The following is a 22,076-nucleotide window of genomic DNA, read 5'->3' on the forward strand; positions in this document are numbered from 1 at the left end:
TGCTTGCCATTCATTTTTATACCCCCCCCCCCCCCAAAAATAAAATCAATTTCTCCATGTTTAATACCTCAAATTGCAAGTACGGGGTGAAATTACACTGTAAAAAAAATTTGGTCCAGAATTTTAAAGGAAAGTAGTGATTTGGTCCAGCTGAAAAAGGTTGAAAATTAGCACTTCGGAAGCTGTCAAAAGATTTCAAGACGCCCTAAACATAAAATTGTCCATATTATGAGTTAGAGCCGATGAAGTTTTCTATAATTTTGATATAATTTGTCCCAAAAGTAGTGCAACACACTGTAAAAGATTCTTTGAGAAAGCGCAGGTGGGATTTTTTTTATTTTCATTTATGTTTTTAAAGAAATGCACTACGAAATAATTGTGGTCTCGGACCTTCTGGGTGGTTTAGTTTCAACAAAAAAAAAGCTGTAGAGGCTTTTTGGAAAAATAATATTTAAGGAAGTACCTATCTATATACATCATGTAGTTTCAAACGCACATGCATTTTTAAGGGTGTAACTTTTGTCAATTGATAGCAGACAGATGTCCTTACAAAATGACTTTTGTATTTTAAAAGTTGAAATGAATAATAATCATGACATGATAAAAAGGTATAAATAAATCTTGGCCAATCTGATCATTATGATATGTAACGTTTGCTATAATATATATATTTCTCGCAAACTCTTTTTCAAATATGAAATTGGCATCCTGAAAATGTAAACCATGGGCGCAACATAATGCAATACATGGACTGTCTTGTGTCTGTTCTCAGTAAATGGTATAGTTATTTTGTTGTATATCATTCAAGACTTAATGATTTTTTGTATTCAAAGATCAGATCACTTTTTAAGCGATCGGGAAAATGTTTGCGTCCGTATATTATCATATGTTGTTGTTTGGTGTTTGTTGTTTATTTCTTGACCAATTTCAATGGGATTTAATTCCGGGGGTTCTTTAAAATGCGGCATCTAACTGTGTTTTTATGTTTTTGGATTCAAGGCCCCGTGTTTAAATTGGTCTAAACGTGAGGTCTAAAGGTCCAAAATTAAACTTTGTTTAATTTCATCAAACATTAACATGTATGCCAAATATATCCGTGTCAGAATATATTTTTGTTTATTTTGGGCTCGCCTTCATATCGGTCTATAATGATGTCTAAAGGGTCCAAAATTATATTTTTTTGGTTTTACCAAAATAAAATTCTTGCGGTTCAAATGTTTGATGAGCTGAATCTGTATGTGTATTAAGATATTTGGTTTTGGAACTGGTTTTCAAATTGGTGCAAAACAGGGTTCAAATTAAATTCTTCAACAAAAAAGCCATGTTTTCAAATTATTCTACATTGAGGTCTGAAATTAAACTTTCTTTGATATAATAAAATATGAATTAGTGGGGTTCTTCGATTTGCTGAATCTAATAACATATAGAAATCAGAGTCCAAAAATGATGTTATGTATCGTTATGAACATTCATAGAATAAAAGTTATGTATCTGCTTACCTTTCAAGAGCACAGGAGATCACCCCCAGTTTTTGGTGGGGTTCGTGTTGCTTATTCTTTAGTTGTATATGTTGTGTCATGTGTACTATTGCTTGACTGTTTCATTTTTTGTCTTTTTCATTTCCAGCCATGTCCTTGTCAGTTTTTTCAATTTATGAGTTTGACAGCAGTGATTTTCCTAGTATTTATGGGAAGGAGCCCAGGGCCCATGCAATTGAGAATAAAGTTTGTGAAATGTTGGATTGTGGGGAAATATATTAGTTTATTTATACCGATGGCACACAGCACCAACCGTTTGCAACTTTGAAGTGGGGTTTGGGGACTAGGTCCTCAAGAAAATTTGGAAAATTATGTGCAAAATTCTGCATTCTGAGAAGGAATAATTTATAATTACATAAATTGTGAACAAAATTCAAGAGATTTGTAAACACAATTCAAGAGATTTGTAAACAAAATACCACAGTACGACACCAACATAATCTTGCAACGATGTCTATATACAATGATATACAACTGGTAATTTTAGAGCTGAAAATTGAGAAAAAAGAGCATATTTCTCTTTGGGACAGGGGCCCATAATCGGACCCAAATATGAGGGTTGAAAAATCCCTAGACTGTCCCTCTGGTATCTTTCGTCCTTTTTTCATGAAGTCTGATTTTAACGTAATTACTATAGGGCAAAGATTAATCATTATGTTTATGATGTCATGAGTAGGTCTGCATGAAGGTCGATGTAATTTCAATTTTGGATAAGCACTTTTTCGTATGTCATGTTTATTTATTTGCTAATTTTTTTTTTAGGGGGGGGGGGGGTTGTTGAAAGTGAACACCAAGCTGTTTTCATCCATAGTCGGACAGAAATTAATCTATAAAAGCTCATTTACTTAAAACGACAAAATACTATTAGAAAAATACATCAACGTAAATCATAAATGAAAAAGGTCGTTGCTATGCAGTTATTATGGTTGCTAGGTAGTTTCTTAGCGAAAAAAAAACAAGCCAAACAAATTGTAAGATTTGTACAATTGTCCTTAAAGTACCTAGCAATAGAAATATAGCTTTGGTTAACATATCATTGTTTACATAAGCCATGAACATATACCAAAATCTACTGTTGCTTAATAAACATTACTGTTGCTAAGGGTCATACTGGTGGTTAAGGTGTTGATAAATACTCGTTCAATTAATATAGATAAACAAAACATTACTGCTTTAGATTTCCTTATATGTATTTTACAATTATACATTTTGATTCATATGGAAAATACGTTTTCTTGTTTGATAAGGTTTAAAATAGCATATTATTGGTAGGTTTCGAATCTGTTGCTAGGCAACCAAAAAATGAGAATCACCAAAAAAAAATGCAATTTTTTTAAGCTTCTTTACCTAGTCTATTGAAATTATAAAATTTAATGTCTTTCAAGAGGGGGCCAAAATTGGCCCTTATTGTACCTTGTCCTTTATGCATTCCCTCTCAAATTATTTTTTGGATATCATTAGTGCAATCGAATTCAAAGCTTTTTTCGCCATCAGAAATACAGTGGAGATCACTTCTAACCTCTCATTAAATCTGTCAGGAGAACTGTTCTAGAACAGTACGTAGAACTGTCAGCCTGACACCTTTTAGTCAGTTCTAGGTTAGAACTGTTCTAGCTAGAACTGATTTGGTCAGTTCTACCTAGAACTGATTTGGACAGTTCTACCTAGAACTGATCCTGACAGTTCTACCCTAGAACTGATCCTGACAGTTCTAGCTAGAACTGACCAGATATTTGGTCAGTTCTACTTCTAGAACAGTTCTACGGTTAGAATTGATTTCTAATTCTACGGCTAGAATTGATTTTTATAAATTCTACGGCCAGAATTGATTTATATATAAATTCTACGGCTAAAATTGATTTATAAATTCTACGGCTAAAATTGATTTTTAAATTCTACGGCTAAAATTGATTTATAAATTCTACGGCTAAAATTGATTTATAAATTCTACGGCTTAAATTGATTTTTATTAATTTTACGGCCAGAATTGATTTATAAATTCTACGGCTAAAATTGATTTATAAATTCTACGGCTAGAGTTGATTTGTAAGTTTTAAGGATGTACTTAGGTGAGGTTAGGTAAAAATTAAGAAATTAAGAAATGAACATAAATTTGTACTATAAGCTGGTAGAGCACCAATTAAGGATAAAGATAAGCTAAAAATATTGATAGGTCATGGCCCTCCTTTTCGAGATATTTGAGATTTAAAATATGGCGGGAAAAGGCTGATTGGACTTTTACCTTATATTTGCATTGGTATTTATCTAGGTCTAAAAACTAAAGAAAGAAAATCAAGAATCTTCTAAAATTTTGGTAAATGACCTTTCATAAGCTATTAAGTCTTATATGAAAAAATAAAGGGGTGTTATGGGGCAAAATATTTTACATTGTATTGTATGGAAAAACACCAAGGAGTCCGAACATTTGACACAAATTTCAAAACCTCACCTAAGTACATCCTTAAGAACACTTTGCCTTAATATACAGGGTTGGGTAAAAAGGGATTTAAATTATATAGAGTTTTGCTATTTTGTCGGTTTTATTTCAGATTTATAATCGGCAAGATTTAGGCAGCAACCATTTGATTTTCGGGGGGGGGGGGGGAGGGGGGGGGGGGCTATGTTTGGTGAAAAAAATAATTTGTTTTGGACCCTGAGAAAAAAAATTGTTTGTTTCATCCTCAGCTGCCACTATATGTAATGCTAAACTTGAAAGAAAAAAATTGTTTTCGGTTTGTCGGTAAAAAAAAGTTTGTACAGAAAAAAACCCATACCCCCCCCCCCCCCCCCCCCCCCCCAGAAAATCAAATGGTTGCTGCCTTAGAGAACATGTTTAACCTGTAAACCCCGCCAAACATAATTCTGCATGTGTGTGCCTGTTCCAAGTCAGGAGCATTTAATTCAGTGATTTTTTGTTGTTGATGTGTTACATAAATTTTTGTTTTTCTCTCAATTTTTGTACATAAATTAGGCCGTTAGTATTAGGGGGGGGGGGCATTATTATTTGAATTGTTTTACATTTGTTATTCCGGGAGTCAGGATGGTTCATAATCACATAACAAAATTATCGGACCTCAATAACCAATATAATATCTGTTTACGAGTAGTTTTCATACCTCGGACGACCTGTTTAACAAAACTCTTTTGACCACATCAATCTAAACTGCCTTTATTTGCTTTTTCTTTCTGCAAATCTATATAGCTGCACAGTACTTCAGTTTTAATTTTAGGTCTAGAGGGACTGTAATATACAAGTAACAGCAATTTTGAAGAAAAAAAAAATGTAATTGTTCACATCAATTTATAGTGCCAGCATGCAGGGGCAGCTAGATCCAGGCTGGGGTCCAACTATATGCTCCCATTCATATGCATTGATGTTAAAAAAAAAGTGGGGTTCCAACCCCTGGACCCCCTCCCCTTGATCCTCCAATGAGCATGTCCTTGTTTTATTCAAAATATTGAATCATAAACAAATATCAGTAGTTTTTATACTTCAGACTGAGTCGTGTAATAAAATCTTTTGACTGCATCAACCAAAACTTACCATATTTGCTTTTTATTATGTAAATCTAAATAGCTGCACAGCAATCCAGTTATAATTTTAGTTCGAGAGGGACTGTAGTATATAAATAACTGCAATATTGGAAATCAATGCTCACAAATTTTTTCTCTCGCATTAATTGAGGGTGCCAGCATTTCCTATTTTTATTCAAAATATCGCATCAGAAACAAATATCAGTAGTTTTCATACCTCAGACATATTTGACCACATCAACCAAAACTGACCATATTTGCTCTTTTTTATACAACTCTTATAGTCGCATGGTAAATCTGTAATACTTTTATGCAGTGGCGGATCCAGGGGGGGGGGGTTCCGGGGGTGCGCACCCCCCCTTTATTTTTGCCGATCAATGCATTTGTATCGGGACATATGTTTTGCACCCCTTGCACCCCCCCTTTGCCCTGGGTTAGCACCCCCCTTTCGAAAATTCCTGCATCCGCCCCTGCTTTTATGTAAGGATGGATTGTATAATCATTATAATACAAATGATCTATTATTATAGGGTTATTGCATGAATATTGGGGAATATTGTTCCGAGTAGAATTTTATATTGCGCGTGCTTATATTTTTATATCAGGATGGATTGTTCAATATAAACATGATAAAGGAAAGCAACATTGGAAAACAAAATTATGCTCGCATCAGTTTAAAGTGCCAGCATGTCCTCTTTTTAATCAATATTTTGAATCGTAAACTAATTTCAGTAGTTTTGATATCTCAGACTGACTCATGGATATAACAAAATTATTTGTCTGCATCAACCAAAACCATAAAAACTGACCATATTTGACCGCATCAACCAAAACTGACCATATGTGACAGCATCAACCAAAACTGACCATATTTACACTTTGTAATGTTAATCTTAATATATATATATAGATAATGGAGAGATAAACGGAGTTATATTTTTAGATTTAAATAAAGGCAAATATAGATAATGGAGAGATAAACGGAGTTATATTTTTAGATTTAAAGAAAGCTTTTGATCTGGTTAATCATATAATTTTATTGAAAAAACTTGAATATTATAATGTTTCAAATTGTACACTAGACTGGTTTAAGTCATACTTGTTTGAACGAAGCCAACAAGTTAAGGTCAATAACGTCATGTCTAATACTAAATGCATAAAAACTGGGGTACCACAAGGTTCTATCCTGGGCCCTTTGTTATTTATTTTATATATCAATGATTTACCACTTAATATAGAACATTCATTAATAGATTTATATGCAGATGATTCTACATTACATTGTAAAGGTAATAATTTACTTCAGTTAACTTCTAACCTTCAAAATGATATTCATGTAATTGAAAACTGGTGTGCGCAAAATTGTATGAAATTAAATGCCAAAAAGTGTAAATCAATGATTGTTGGTTCAAAACAAAGACTTTGTTCAACTGGAAACAGTTTAGATATCAATATTTCAAATGAACAAATAGAAAATGTAGATTGTGAAAAACTTCTTGGTTTATATATTGACAAAAACCTAAATTGGAATCAGCAGATAGATAAAATGTCATGTACTATATCAAACAGAATCAATTTATTACAAAAGATAAGAAAATATTTACCTATGCATATACGTATTATCTATTTTAATGCTTATATTCTGCCATTATTTGATTATTGTTCCAATATATGGGGAAGCTGTTGTGAAAGTGGAATAAATAAACTTAATAAGTTATTAAAGAAATCTGCTAGGGTTATAGTAGAAGCTGACATAATGACATCATCCAGTTTATTGTTTAATAGTTTACGCTGGTTAAATGTGGAAAAACGCATTCAATACCAAAAGGCAATACTTGTATTTAAATCATTAAATGGTATGGTTCCTAACTATTTACAAGAAAATTTTCATTTTACTGATAATCAAAATTATAACTTACGTTCAGCTGATGAAAAAGTATTAAATCTTCCAAAACCAAAAACTAATTTTTTAAAGAAAACATTTACATATTCAGGTTCTCAAATATGGAACAGTTTACCAAATGAAATAAAAATGAGTAATACACTTGTATCTTTTAAAACAAAATGTTACAAATTTTTCATCAATTGTGCAAATTAATATGCTTTTTCATTATTATTTAAATACAATTGTATATTGTGTATAATATAACTTTATAATACTCTATGTACTTATAAATATGTTATTATTATTTTGAGGACTCTCAGGAAGATTAGTTTTAACTAATGGGATCATCCTCTTGAAATAAAGATTATTTATTTATTTTATTTATTTATTTAAGTCTGAAAATTACACCAAACAGTGTTAGAGTTAGATTTTATACTGACAAATTTTTGTCCGTCCCTCAGCGGGATTCGAACTCACACCTTTGATACACTACAGCACCAATCGCTTAGCCTCATGTCCAGCGCTCTAGACCACTCGACCACATCCGCTATATAAAAAATATAACTTCAATAGTCGTAGTGTTACCTTGTCACGGAAGGTGAATCTAGAGATAGACATGAGACACGTGTTTTTTAAGCGTGTGTAGATGTTATATTATTATTTTCATACACAATGTATTTATTATTTGTCAGCAATCTAACTCAACAATTTTTATATATCATATAGGATCATGATTCATTTCATTATACAGTCACTAGAAATAAGTATATTTTACAAACAAGTCTAAACAAGTGACAAACCATACAATATACATGTCCACTGGATCTAAGAGTTATATAGATACAAGGTTAATGCAAATATCTATATAAGTCTGAAAATTACACCAAACAGTGTTAGAGTTAGATTTTATACTGACAAATTTTTGTCCGTCCCTCAGCGGGATTCGAACTCACACCTTTGATACACTACAGCACCAATCGCTTAGCCTCATGTCCAGCGCTCTAGACCACTCGACCACATCCGCTATATAAAAAATATAACTTCAATAGTCGTAGTGTTACCTTGTCACGGAAGGTGAATCTAGAGATAGACATGAGACACGTGTTTTTTTATATATATAACAAGTCAAAAAGGGTACAACATCACCATTAAATAACTATAAAATATACAAATATTAGATATTTCGGATAACAGATATCCTTCTTCGGTAATTGCACAATGACAAATGAATCATGTCATTTCAAATTGAGACTCTATCAAAATCTTGATTTATACAATTTAAGCGAACGCTGGAACAATTTTAAAATTTCCAAACACACCGCAAAGACTACAGAAATATGCCAAAAATAAAAATAGTTATTTACGATGTGAAATGGCACAACTCTAGATTTCCAAAGGTTGTGACAGTTGAGATGTTATAACTGCATTGAGGGCAGTCCTCAAACAAAAAAATCAAAAATTTCCTAACCGATCCAGGATGGTATAAATTAGACAACGGTAGGGCAATTACAACAGAAACTACATATTTAAGCCTCCCAAACGAATATCAGTCTAATAATGATTGAAAAAATAAGTATTGTATAATGAGGTAAAATAATTGAACGTGGCAACGTACTTATACATCATCCCGAATCAATGAAAACCTGTAATTTAAACTGTTATTTTAAAAATAATTTCGAACTGTAAAGCCAGTACTAAATCCGGCGTTGTTTGAAACAGGTAGTCACAGGAGAATGAGGGACTCGTTCTATGTTTTTTCATTTATACCCTCTGGGGAGACTGTCCGTAACTTTCTTATCCAAAATCTTTCCCGAGCGACTCTGTTGACCTTCGACCAACCCTCGTTGTGGTCTATGATCGTGATGGTAAGGTTTTTGAGATCAGCTTGTGTGTGTCCAGGTGATCTCAAATGACGACTTAACGGGTAGGTCGGGCTTGCAAGTGTAGTCACTTCGATGACCATTCATGCGTTTGTTAAATGGCTGCTCTGTCTCGCCAACATACTGCATGCCACATCGACATTGAAGGAAGTATACAACATTCTGGGTTTTGCAAGTTACATTGCAATATATAGTGTACACAGACCCAGTCGAGTGGCAAGTGAATGTTTGAGTATTCAGTATTTGTTGACAAGTCAGGCAACGTCTGTTACCACATGACTTGCACCATCCTGCAATTGAACAGCTTTTATTTGAGGAGACGTCAGCTCTAACAAATAAGTCTTTCAGACTTGCTGGTCTCCGAAAAGCTAAGACAGGAGGATTGGGAAAGATCTTGGATAATTTAGGGTGTTTGGCAATAGTTTGCCAATTGGCACGGATCAAACGTGAAAGGTTATTAAAGGCTGGATTGTATGTAAGAACAAACGGGACTATTTTGCTGCGCCTCTTCCGTTTGTACTGTAAGAGGTCATTGCGGCTGTTATTGTTAGCGCGCGCAAACCCCTTATCTATGTCCAATTTCTTATAACCTCGTTTTGTCAAAAATCCGCGAAGTTCCTGTAACCGTTTCGTGACAGCCTCCTCAGAGGAGCAAATCCGCTTGACTCTGAGAGCTTGTAAGAAATTGTAAGAAAGACTTATTTGTTAGAGCTGACGTCTCCTCAAATAAAAGCTGTTCAATTGCAGGATGGTGCAAGTCATGTGGTAACAGACGTTGCCTGACTTGTCAACAAATACTGAATACTCAAACATTCACTTGCCACTCGACTAGGTCTGTGTACACTATATATTGCAATGTAACTTGCAAAACCCAGAATGTTGTATACCTCCTCCAATGTCGATGTGGCATGCAGTATGTTGGCGAGACAGAGCAGCCATTTAACAAACGCATGAATGGTCATCGAAGTGACTACACTTGCAAGCCCGACCTACCCGTAAGTCGTCATTTGAGATCACCTGGACACACACAAGCTGATCTCAAAAACCTTACCATCACGATCATAGACCACAACGAGGGTTGGTCGAAGGTCGACAGAGTCGCTCGGGAAAGATTTTGGATAAGAAAGTTACGGACAGTCTCCCCAGAGGGTATAAATGAAAAAACATAGAACGAGTCCCTCATTTTCCTGTGACTACCTGTTTCAAACAACGCCGGATTTAGTACTGGCTTTACAGTTCGAAATTATTTTTAAAATAACAGTTTAAATTACAGGTTTTCATTGATTCGGGATGATGTATAAGTACGTTGCCACGTTCAATTATTTTACCTCATTATACAATACTTATTTTTTCAATCATTATTAGACTGATATTCGTTTGGGAGGCTTAAATATGTAGTTTCTGTTGTAATTGCCCTACCGTTGTCTAATTTATACCATCCTGGATCGGTTAGGACATTTTTGATTTTTTTGTTTGAGGACTGCCCTCAATGCAGTTATAACATCTCAACTGTCACAACCTATGGAAATCTAGAGTTGTGCCATTTCACATCGTAAATAACTATTTTTATTTTTTATTTTTGGCATATTTCTGTAGTCTTTGCGGTGTGTTTGGAAATTTTAAAATTGTTCCAGCGTTCGCTTAAATTGTATAAATCAAGATTTTGATAGAGTCTCAATTTGAATTGACATGATTCATTTGTCATTGTGCAATTACCGAAGAAGGATATCTGTTATCCGAAGTATCTAATATTTGTATATTTTATAGTTATTTAATGGTGATGTTGTACCCTTTTTGACTTGTTATATATTATATTTTGTAGTGTACAGAATCATATTACATGATCCATCGCCCTGTAAGATTGATCGTTGACTATTTACTCAGTCATTTTATATATATATATATATATATATATATATATATATATATATATATATATATATATATATAGCCGCATAGTAAATCACTTATACATGTAGTTACATATATCACGATGGATTGTATAATTCAAATGACAGCAATATTGTAACACATATTGTCTAAAAAAAAAATTTCACATCAATTTAGAGTACCAGCAATTTTCTGCAAGTCCTCTTTTTATTCAAAATATTGAATTGTAAACAAATTTCAGAAGTTTCGATATACTGATATACATGTATCAGACTGAGTCGTTTTAACAAAATTATTTGACCATATCAACCAAAACTGAACTTATTTACACTTATCATGTAAATATATATGGCCTCATTGTAAACCAATAATATTTCTATGTCAGGACGGATCGTATGATAAAAATGACACCAACTTTGGAACACAATACACCTATATTGCTAATCCTGGCTGACCCGGCCTCTTGAACTTTTGAAGCATACAACAATCACTTTTCCATTGTGGTGTCAGATATTTTGTTTAAAACAAACTTTTATGATGTCAAATTTTTACGGGAACCTGTGCGATATCCAGTAATGGCAGACAAATAGCGGTAAAGTGTATTTATACCATATCTAAAAATTTAGCGCACCCTTATTTTCTCTCTGTATCCATAATAATGAACCGTCACTAAAGTGACTTTTTAAGTCAGTTTGTTTGTGATGGGTTTTTTTTTAAACAAAACTATTTTACGGCATCATCCAACACTCACATGACTGATTCATATACTTTATTTTAAAATAAAAAGTACATGTATGCAGAGACATGTATACTGTATTTATATGTCTCTGATGTATGGGAAGTTCTCTTCTTGGAAAAATATACTGTTAATATAATTTGAAGAAATAAGGCAAAGAAAAATGCATGATTTTGTTTGTAGCCGAACGTCCAATGGCAAATGCTTCATTCATGTTCAGATAAGTATATTTTTCTGGGTTTCAGACTCCCAGATATCATTTATAATCGTTATGGATAAGTCTGGCTAAATTAACGAGATGGTTCAAATGTATATAGTTTTTTTTTAACGTTATAATACAACACTTTTATCATTAATATCCCATAATTCATCCACTGTACAATTTTCGTATGAACATTTGTCAAAAACAGAATCTTAAATGAATGTAAATCCAAGTCAAACAAGGTAAATTACGATTAAAATTCCATGAATTAAATGCACAGATATATTTATGACATGTATGAAGAGACTGTTAAATACGGGGAACGAAGAAACGTAAACAATGATGTTTCCTATGCAATCTTATAAAAATATTTCTCCGATGAGTTGGATAACCTCCTATTCACTTCACTTTGATTTGGACAGTTCTACCTAGAACTGATTTAGACAGTTCTACCTAGAACTGATCCTAACAGTTCTACCTAGAACTGATTCTGACAGTTCTACTTAGAACAGTTCTAGGGTAGAACTGTTCTAGGTAGAACTGTTCTAGGACAGGTTAGAACAGTTCTATGACAGTACTCCTGACAGTTCTAATGAGAGGTTAGAAGTGATCTCCACTGTACTTTTGTAATGAGAAACGAGTTTCCGATGCTTTTAAAATGAAGTATTGTATCGAAAATCTAGATATATGAAATAATAAAGATAACGTTTTTCGTGTACTTTGTTTTTGTGGAAAGATTTTGCCTTTCTTTGAAGAGATTTAATTTATTGGTTTTCAAGAAACATTATTAAACAGAAATGTCAAAAGCTGCTAGTACCAAATAATGTAATAAAAGCTGTGATTGGTCAATCGAACATTATGCACAATGAGAAAACCAAGATTGCAAGTGTTAAAAATATTTATCGGTTATTGATAATGGTATATTAAAATTTAAAATGCAATGGTTATATCATGGAAATTTTGAAAGATAATCTTAAATATGTGAGAATGTGGTTTTAAGAAATATAAAAAAATCAGAAAATAACTCCTTTGAACTGCATTTTGCTTGGGAACTATTATACTGACCAGAGGTGTTTTGGGTCATGTTCTTGCTGAAAACATAAATATAATAACAAGAAGAAAAAATCAATCATGTGTAACAATGTGTAGATATAATACTTCCATGATCAAAGGTACATATCTAATTGAATCCTGTCGTCGGGTTGCTATCTCAATGTTACCCACATATTGTTTTATTCATGGCTATGGTAATAATTTTTGGACATATATCCGAGATTGATTTGAACATATTGTTATCAATCACCATGTTCTTGAGTTATTAATTTCCGGATTCTGCTGCTGGGATTACACGTCTCAATAAAACATACATGGTTGATTAACCATAGAAACACCTTAATTCATTACTGTTATAATGATAATAGTTTGCAAAGCATTTTAATCATAAATTCAATGTATAATTATTTATAATAACGCTGGGATAGTTTGTTGTGCAACTCGGAGAATGCTGTTATTATATTTCATAATAACATCACCCAACACAATTATTACCATGCGAACAATAAGTGCCAAGACATTTCTCAACCTATCGATTGTGTTGAAATAGGCTAATAAAATAAGAGTCTATTGTAAACTAAAAGTTTACAATTCTTTTCACAATTAACATTTTGAATTTAGACTTGGAGACAAAAATAGTGAAAAGGCTTATCCAGTTCCTGAAATACTAAGGACGCTCTATCCTTGAAATAGATTAACATTGTTGTATAAGAGAGAAATTATTGGAAGTTTGAGTCCTCGATTCTTCGTACTTTATTTGGCTTTTCTGTTTTATCTGATGTCTTTTGGAGAAAAGTCGCGAGTCTTAAAACATTAATAACCGGGTATTTTTGAAAAAGTTTTATTTCTAGCTTTTATGTATGTCACTGTAAACGACAATGTTTCAGAGACTTATGAATCGTATATACACCTAGCAGGCTTGGCAATGTAATAACTATTAAGTACATACGATCTATGAACAAGCACACTATCTGCTCTTTCATTTGTTGTCCTAACGGAGTCAAACTTGTCAACTAATAAACTACCGTAGCTTTTCAGGTTACTGGTTCAGTACCAAAGGTGCACCCAGGGAATGAAATAAATGCTTACTCAACCCTAGCATCGTTCAGTGAACTCAATATTCTTATGGTTTATATCATGAAACTCTTTTTCAATGTGTCCTGTTTCGATCATGTACAAGTCCCCTATGATATCAACAGCTCAGTAAACAATACTCCAGTACTGACAGGATTTATATCAAAATCTTATATTTTCCGTTTATGAATTTATAAATTATTTAGAAACTAAGTTTTCAACTCCCTCTGGTAAAGTTGCCATGAGACGGATTTCACTATTTTATGTCCTTTTATGTCAAACAACTCTTAAACTGTTTCGGTTCTTATACATTCCTGGCTTTGAAACTTTCAGTTTTGAGCGGTCTTGATGAAGGTCAATCCAAAAATGCGCTTCAGATGAATGAAAGGAAAATGACCCCTTTTTGGCCCCAAAATATAGCATTTAAACAAAATTGTTTTACAGTCAACTTTTAGTTATTAATTGGAAAGTAGACTGCTTCTGATACATAAATGAGCTGTTTTTGACAATATGATGCACATAATTCGGGTACTAGCATCATTAAGTCATGCTAAATTACGGAAATCTTCACAATTTTAGCATTTTAGTTAAATTTTAGACGGTTTCCGTCTTAAATGAAAGTGGACGCATTTGTGTTCATTCTTAATATTGAAATGTAAGTTGTATTTGATGATAATACATAATATATATAAAGGTTGAGGATGAACACGGGTGCGGATCATATTCAAGCTTGAAGTGTTTAAAAAGTGTCCAAAATCTTTCGTCAGATGACCCTGAAATTTGAGGCCAAAATCGGCCCTTAAGCCCCAGTCACACTGTCACGTTTCGGCTATCCCGTTTTGCTACGTTTTCAAAACGTAGCGAAACGGCAATATCCGTAGTGAATCGTATCGATCCGTACTTAAAACGGCTATATACGTAGTTATGCGTAGATTGATACGTGATCGGTGCCGTTTGTATTGGTCTGCACAATACAAACGTGACTAAAAATGAAAACGTAGTACTAACGTAGAAAAGCGCAGTAAAACGTAGAAGGAACGTAGAAATGCGTATTAGAAACGTACCTGATACGTTCTAAAACGTATTTGATTATAATCACTAGGTGTTATTACGTTTAAGTACGTATCTGCCACGTTGCATTAGGTTTTTGTACGGTATATTACGCTTCATGGTACGCATTAATAGGTTTCATCACGTTATTCTAGGCATTATTACGTATCGATGCGTATTACTACGCATGATTACCTTCTTCTACGTATAGTCAAACCACGTGTATCTATATTTCTCGCCATTTGCTAAAATAGTTTGTCAGTCTTACAGCAAGATGGACAGACAACGGATGGAAATGACAAATTATGGATTATTGATGCACAATCATATTTTGAAATTGAGAATGTTGTTAAACAGACACAGACATAAACGAATAGATCGCAGAGTGCGCACGGTATGGGTAAGGGATTGGATAGGTAGAAGATCTCAGTTTGGTTTTTATGCACAGCTGTTGGATGAATTGAGATGTGAAGACACCGTTTCTTTCAAAAACTTTTTGAGAGTTGATCCAACCATGTTTCAGGAAATTGTTAATAGATTAACACCAAGGATACAAAAGAAAGACACGTGGTACCGAAAGGCATTGCCAGTTGGTCTTAAAGTAGCAATAACCCTTCGATATCTAGCCACAGGAGACAGTTATCATTCACTTATGTATTTATTTAGAGTGCCGCACAACACGATATCCAATCTTGTAGTACAAGTCTGTGAAGCAATTATTTCCGAGTATGCTGAAGATGTTATCAACACACCTACGGAAGAAGCTGAATGGCTAGCCATTTCGCAAGAATTTAGTGATATGTGGCAGTTTCATCATGTGCTAGGTGCACTAGATGGGAAACACGTTGCTATCAAATGTCCGGCTGGTGGTGGTTCTAAATACTATAATTATAAAGGATTCCATTCTATAGTTCTAATGGGCTTAGTAGACGCTAATTATAAATTCAAATGGGTTAACGTTGGCGCACCAGGTGCTTGCTCTGATGCACAAATTTGGAATCAGTCAGACTTAAAAAATCATATAATTGATGAGAATATGCACATACCAAAAGCAGAGCCTCTTCCGAATGATGACAAAGACATTCCGTACTTCATCGTTGGTGACGACGCGTTCGCCCTCAGAAGTTGGCTAATGAAGCCCTTTTCTAGGAGGAACATGACCCTTGAAGAGAGAGTTTTTAACTACAGGCTATCGCGATCACGAAGAGTTGTTGAAAACGCATTTGGGATACTTGCAAATCGATTTCAATGCTTACTTTCAACTTTAAAGCAAGAGCCTAACAATGTCGTATCCATTATTCTGGCCTGTGTTTGTCTGCACAATATAACGAGGATAAGATATCCAGGTGATCAGAACATTTTGTTAGACAGAGAAGACGAGAACCACCATCTTTTACCTGGAGCTTGGCGAGACGAAACAAACCTGAAGGACATTGATGATGTGCAAGATCGCAACTATCCTAGCAAGGCAGCAAAACAACAAAGACTGTATCTTAAACACTATTATTCGTCACCTGCAGGAAAAGTTCCATGGCAAGAACGAATGGTTCAATAACGTTTTTTAACTGTCTTATCGTAGTATATTTGAATGATAAGTATATGATTTGTACTTTTGTTTATTTAACTTTGAATGTATCAAAAAATATTATCATGATACATGTAATTAAACTTTAAGAAATTCTTCTATCAATACCAGTTTTCTGGTCTTTTAAAAACAATGGCACGCATGGGTCAGCATACTTAGGATAAATTGAAAATTTCATTATTATAACACTAAAACAATAAGACAAATCAAAATAAAAAAAAACTTTGGGATCCCGCTAACATATTTAACCCCGCCGCATCATGTATGCATGTGCCTGTCCCAAGTCAAGAGCCTGTAACTCAGTGGTTGTCGTTTGTTGCTGTGTTACATATTGTTTTTCGTTCATTTATTTGTACATTAATAAGGCCGTTAGGTTTTTTTTCGTTCGAATTGTTTTACATTTGTCATTTCGGGTCCTCTTATAGCTGACTATGCGGTATGGACTTTGCTCAATGTTGAAGGCCATACGATGACCCATAGTTGTTAATTTCTGTGTCATTTGGTCTCTTGTGTAGAGTTGTCTCATTGGCAATTACACCACATCTTCTTTTTTTATATTAACCAACAAAATAATCACTCAAACAAAAAAACTTTTAATTTTACAGACAACTGTCATAATACATGAAATAAACAAACTGTCTACATAATAGAGTCGTCTTTTAATGTCATTCATATAAAACTTTAAAACACCTGTACGGTTCCTGGTATGAATAAGTTTATAATGAGAAAAGTGACGATGAGGGTGAATCAACGTTCATTGAATCCGATTGCATTATTACACTGGCAATACTTGATGTTGTAATATCTTGTGCGCATGTAACAGGTGGAGCAGAATGTGCTCTTATAGGTTCAATGTCTGCTTGAGTTTTAGACCGGTTTTGCAGAAAGGCGACGTCCTGTCCAGGTAGCTGATATTGCTGCTGCCATGCAGGTAGGTACCCAACATTACTTGATTGATTACAGAAGCTGCCCATGGGAACATCCAATGCAGATTGTTGACCAGTGAATCCCTGCAACAACAAAAAAACATGACCATATAAACAAGTTTGATCAACTGTGTATCATCGGCGTTGGAATTAGGTACTAGAACTGGGGTTATGCGGGGTTTCAAGGAAGGATAATTAACATAACTGTACGGGGTACTGTTGCCTTGTTCGGTAATGCCGATTTTCTAATCCCAGTTCCTAAGTCAAGGATACACAGCAGTGGCGGATTCAGGGTGGGGGGGCATAGAGGGCGTACGCCCCTTTATTTGTACTTTTCCCCCCTTTTTTCGTGATTTTAGCCAAAAAAAAACAACAATTTCGCCTCGCTCCGCTCGCCAACAAAATATAGTCTACGCCCATTTCTAAATTCCTGGATCCAATTCTGTAACCATATCGTTTTAATATACGTAGTATATATAAATATATATATATATGACCGGACGCATGACAATTTCAAAATGCAGCAATTACCTGAGAGTAATTACAACACGAGGCATCCAAAATATGCAGGTGAACTAAAGAAATGTGTATTTCGAAACATGTTCTGACCTTTCAGTCTTAACACAATACTAGTACTAGTAAATAATATGTGAATAATATACCTGCAGTTGCTGAAGACGTTGTTTATCACGGCTGCGTAACTCCTTACTTTCCTTTTGAAATCTGTCCAATAGATCCATACTCTCTCTTTTAAACCTGAAAGCAAAAATTTGATATAAATTCATTTAAAAAGTGAGAATCAATATCATATTAATGTAAAATATAGCTATAATGGATTATTTTTGATACATCTCATTCTTTTGAGAAAGTGTGAGGAAAATAATTGAAAACGAATCATACTGAAGTTTGATAAACACCAATCTTTACATATAATATTTTTGCAAAGTTTCATGAAAATCTCTCAATAACTTCAAAGTTTCATTTCAAAACGGCTTAACCTAAAAACGAAGTTTTCGATATATCTTAACATTAAACTTGTAAAAGCTCTCTGTTTAGTACTCAACAATTAAGCAAAGTTTCAATAAAAATTATGGATTCGTTCTTAAATGACTACTTGGTAACAGTCGATGACGGACGGACAGATGGACAAGCGGACGAAAGAGCAGACAGACAGGCAATACGCAGACGAACGGACACTCAACCAAACGTTTTTTACGAAGGGTATTACACAATGCCTTGCGACTTCGTGTGGCGGGGTATAAAAACTAATGTCATTACCATAGCGTATCATCGGACATAGGATGTTGGTACCAGGCTTAAACGATTTGTATGGTGTTCAATTTTAAAGCTGCTACAGTACATCAAAAAGTTCTTGCACTGCACCGTGGAGTTATGTTTTTCCTCCTAAAAAATCAGAATAGACCCTCTGCTCGATGATACACGATTTTTATAAAGCGTATTCGGCCGTGTATAGTACACATTCATCAAGTAACAAAACATTAACATACAAAAGCATAGCATACCTCCCCCACAATCTGTCGTCAATACCTGGAAAAATGCTGACCATCCAATGTCCCCAGTTCTGCCTTTCGGGTGTCATGTCCGCGTGACTAGCCAGCTTAGCCTGCACTTGTTTCTGTAATTCAGAAGACTGTTTTATTGCTTCCTGGATGTCTTTTTCAACTGGAGATTGCATCTTCTGGTATTTCTTTTTCGTTTTTGTTGTAACTATAGGAGAGGGAATATCTATTGTGCTGGACGTCTCCTCAAGATTACATTGCGATCTAAAGAAAAAAAAAACGATGAAAGTTGTATTTTTTGTTCTAAACAATACAAAAAGACACCCTATCTCTACTACTACGGTGGGTTTTGAACGACCTTGACTGGCTTGACACCCTATCTCATAACAAGAAAACAAGAAATGCCGGAAGCACAATCAATCCGATACAATTACTTTTAACTGAAAAGTATTTACAAATGTAAGTGTGATGGACGGACGGACGGACGGACCAAAACATTATAATAAGTCCTGATGTGAAGATATAGTTTCAATTTAACTAATTATACAAAGAAGTAAATGGTTACTGACCTTCTTTCATCGTCTTCTTGACTTTCCTCTTCGTCCTCATGTTCACTGGGAGAATCGACGCAAGCATCTGTTCCGTATTTTGCCTTGACTTTCTCTTTCAGCTGAAATATTCAGACATAATCGGAACATTATTTATGTATTCGCACAAGATATATCGAGATAAAGTCAAACGTTTGAAATGAAACAGCTGTAAAATGAATTTCGTAGAATCAGAACATTAAGTATCATTTAGAAAAAGAAAAAAGGTACGGGAATTCAACAAAGGAAATAACAATAAAAGGTAAAAAAAGTGAACTGAAATATTAAGTAATAGAAAACTGTATTGCACACGTTTATTCCTCCTCTGGTTTCTATTCTGGCAATATGTGGACCCAAGAAGCCAAATTTTTCTTTGATCCATTTGTCTCTTTGAGTATCATCTTTTCTGCCTGAACCAGATTTATTGCCTTCTCGTGTCAGTCTTCCGAGCTGAGATCTCATTGACTCAACCCATGTCCTGAGAGTCTTCCAATCCTCTACCCCTAGCTCATTAGCTTTTGCTTGCCATCGTGTATTTTTGAGAGCAGTATCTTTGTACTGATAATGAGCTGAAAGAGAAGAAAAAAATCGGTCACATTGATTTTTAAATATAAAGACCATGCTGTAAGTTTATATATGTCTACTGGTGGGGTTAACATCTTTTGACATTTATTCTCCGTATCAATATTTTAAATTATAGCAAATAAATACATGTACCTTTGTTGTATAGAGGTTCGTTTTCTCTATACCAATCTGCCAACTCATCCTGCTTTTCTTGTGGTATTTCTAATGGCTTGCTTCTTTTGCGCTTCTCTTTATTGGTATTAGCTGGCTGTTCAGTATCACTATTTTGTGTTTGCTCATTTGTTTCTTGTGTATTAGTTGTTTCAGTCTCAGGCGCCACACTAACTATGGCCTCTGCCACGCCCACCACGACCCCTTCCTCTGCCTCTGGTCCTCATCAGAACGGTCTGGTTTGAAACACACTAAAAGATAAATCAAATACCGGTAAGAGGAAAATTGGATTTAAAACGGACAATGTGCAACGCCGGTAGAATATTTCAAAAGAGCAATTATTATAAAAGGGAAAGCATTGACAATGTTCTAACCAAAGCTTTAAATGTTTTTTCATGATTCATGTATCCACTCGACAAAAATCTTATCTGAAAGAAAAAACAATAGAATCTTTCTTTTGAGTACAAAAAATCTAAATTTTTAGACCATAAAATGGGAACAAAATAATTTAATTACAATGACAGATGTATTAATAATTATAAAGTGTACCTCTATTAATGTCTCCAGATTTGTTTTAGTTACTCTGCTCCCTCTTTGCATCTCTGTCCTTTCTAAATTTTATTGAATAATGATGCCGTTTCATGATAAGTGATCACAGCGTAGTGACACGTGATACTGCGTGCAATAAACTTGCTAAATCGTAGGAAATCGTGCAAAAGCGTACTTGAACCGATTTAGAAACGTACTAAACCCTAGTAATACGTAGTGAAACGTAGTAAACCGTAGTAAAACGTAGTTTATACGTACTGAAGCGTATTAAAACCTAGTAGAACGTACCCCTTGTATAGTTATAAAAAAACCTAGCAAATCGTAACAAAACGAAACAATACGTAGAAGAACGTATCAAAACGTGGCGTAAACCTAGTTAAACGTACGGACCGTTAAAAATGACAAAAAAAAATGCCATGAAACGTAGCATTTCTACACGTACTAAAACCTAGCTGTCGAAACGTGACAGTGTGACTGAGGTTTTACTGGACCTACTCATTTATAAATTAGGGTTTTCCTTTGTAAAGGACATTCTCTGGATTTCGCTTTCATTCAACTTGAATGAGAACAAAAGTGTAAACTTTATATATATAAATCAGACATTTTCCATTTTTAATTTAGGAACAAAACTTTTTATGTCAACACTGTAAAATATTTGACCTTAGGGAGTTAAAATTTGAACTTCGTAATTTTGCTTTCTTAAAATTCAAATCAATTCTCAACTTCTTTCCGCATTTATCAATCGACATGATTGGAACTTGTAATAAAATAATTATAAGGCGATTAAAGTATCAGACAGTCTCTTGTAGTATTCCAACAGAGATGGATAGCAAAACTACATCCCAAAATCACCCATTTACTGACCACATCTGACCACACAGTGTCAACAGTTGTCTTATATCATCTGTGGATTATAAATGGCCTTGTAACCCAACAAAATAAACGTCTGAACAATAGAAATGACTATCAGTTATTTAAATCATGTTTAGCGAACAACAATCAATCATTCATATTTTTTTATTATTTAACTATCGCATGTTGTCTATTGAAAATATAAACATAAATTTCATTTACGCCAAATTTTCGTGCAAAGCACAGATCTGAATGTTATTTAATTATGAACACTAAAAAATGTCAAACAGTTTAAACTAGAGTGTTATCAACGCAATCAAGTAAACCATTTTTTTTTATGTAAACTGATTGTAAAGGGGGGGGGGGGGAGGGCGAGGGGAGGGGAACAAGAAGAAAAATTGTATTTAATTTTAAAGTAACATCAGCCAAATAAGATAAATAAAAGATGTTATTACATTATTTTTTTTACCGAATGGCCTT

General features: G+C 34.1%; 1 protein-coding gene across 3 annotated transcripts; it reads right to left on the bottom strand.

Moving 5' to 3' along the window:
• Positions 1-17,004: 17,004 nt before the first annotated feature.
• Positions 17,005-21,415, bottom strand: LOC143072481 (uncharacterized). Of its 3 annotated transcripts, none has more exons than XR_012977206.1 (5): positions 20,178-21,415; positions 19,443-20,029; positions 18,902-19,137; positions 18,016-18,109; positions 17,005-17,437 (listed from the first exon to the last, which is right to left on the bottom strand). XR_012977206.1 is itself a non-coding variant. In XM_076247411.1 (5 exons), exons 3-5 carry the CDS (start codon positions 19,047-19,049, stop codon positions 17,144-17,146), a joined length of 561 nt encoding a protein of 186 aa, XP_076103526.1. In that variant the 5' UTR covers positions 19,050-19,137; positions 19,443-20,029; positions 20,178-20,513; the 3' UTR covers positions 17,005-17,143. The 3 variants fall into 3 exon arrangements, 1 of the variants encoding a protein (XP_076103526.1); XM_076247411.1 differs by having other exon boundaries at positions 18,877-19,137; positions 20,178-20,513; XR_012977205.1 differs by lacking the exons at positions 18,016-18,109; positions 18,902-19,137 and having other exon boundaries at positions 20,178-20,616.
• Between the last annotated feature and the right edge of the window lie 661 nt (positions 21,416-22,076).

Source organism: Mytilus galloprovincialis, chromosome 4, assembly GCF_965363235.1.
Source record: "Mytilus galloprovincialis chromosome 4, xbMytGall1.hap1.1, whole genome shotgun sequence".
Lineage (NCBI taxonomy): Eukaryota > Metazoa > Mollusca > Bivalvia > Mytilida > Mytilidae > Mytilus > Mytilus galloprovincialis.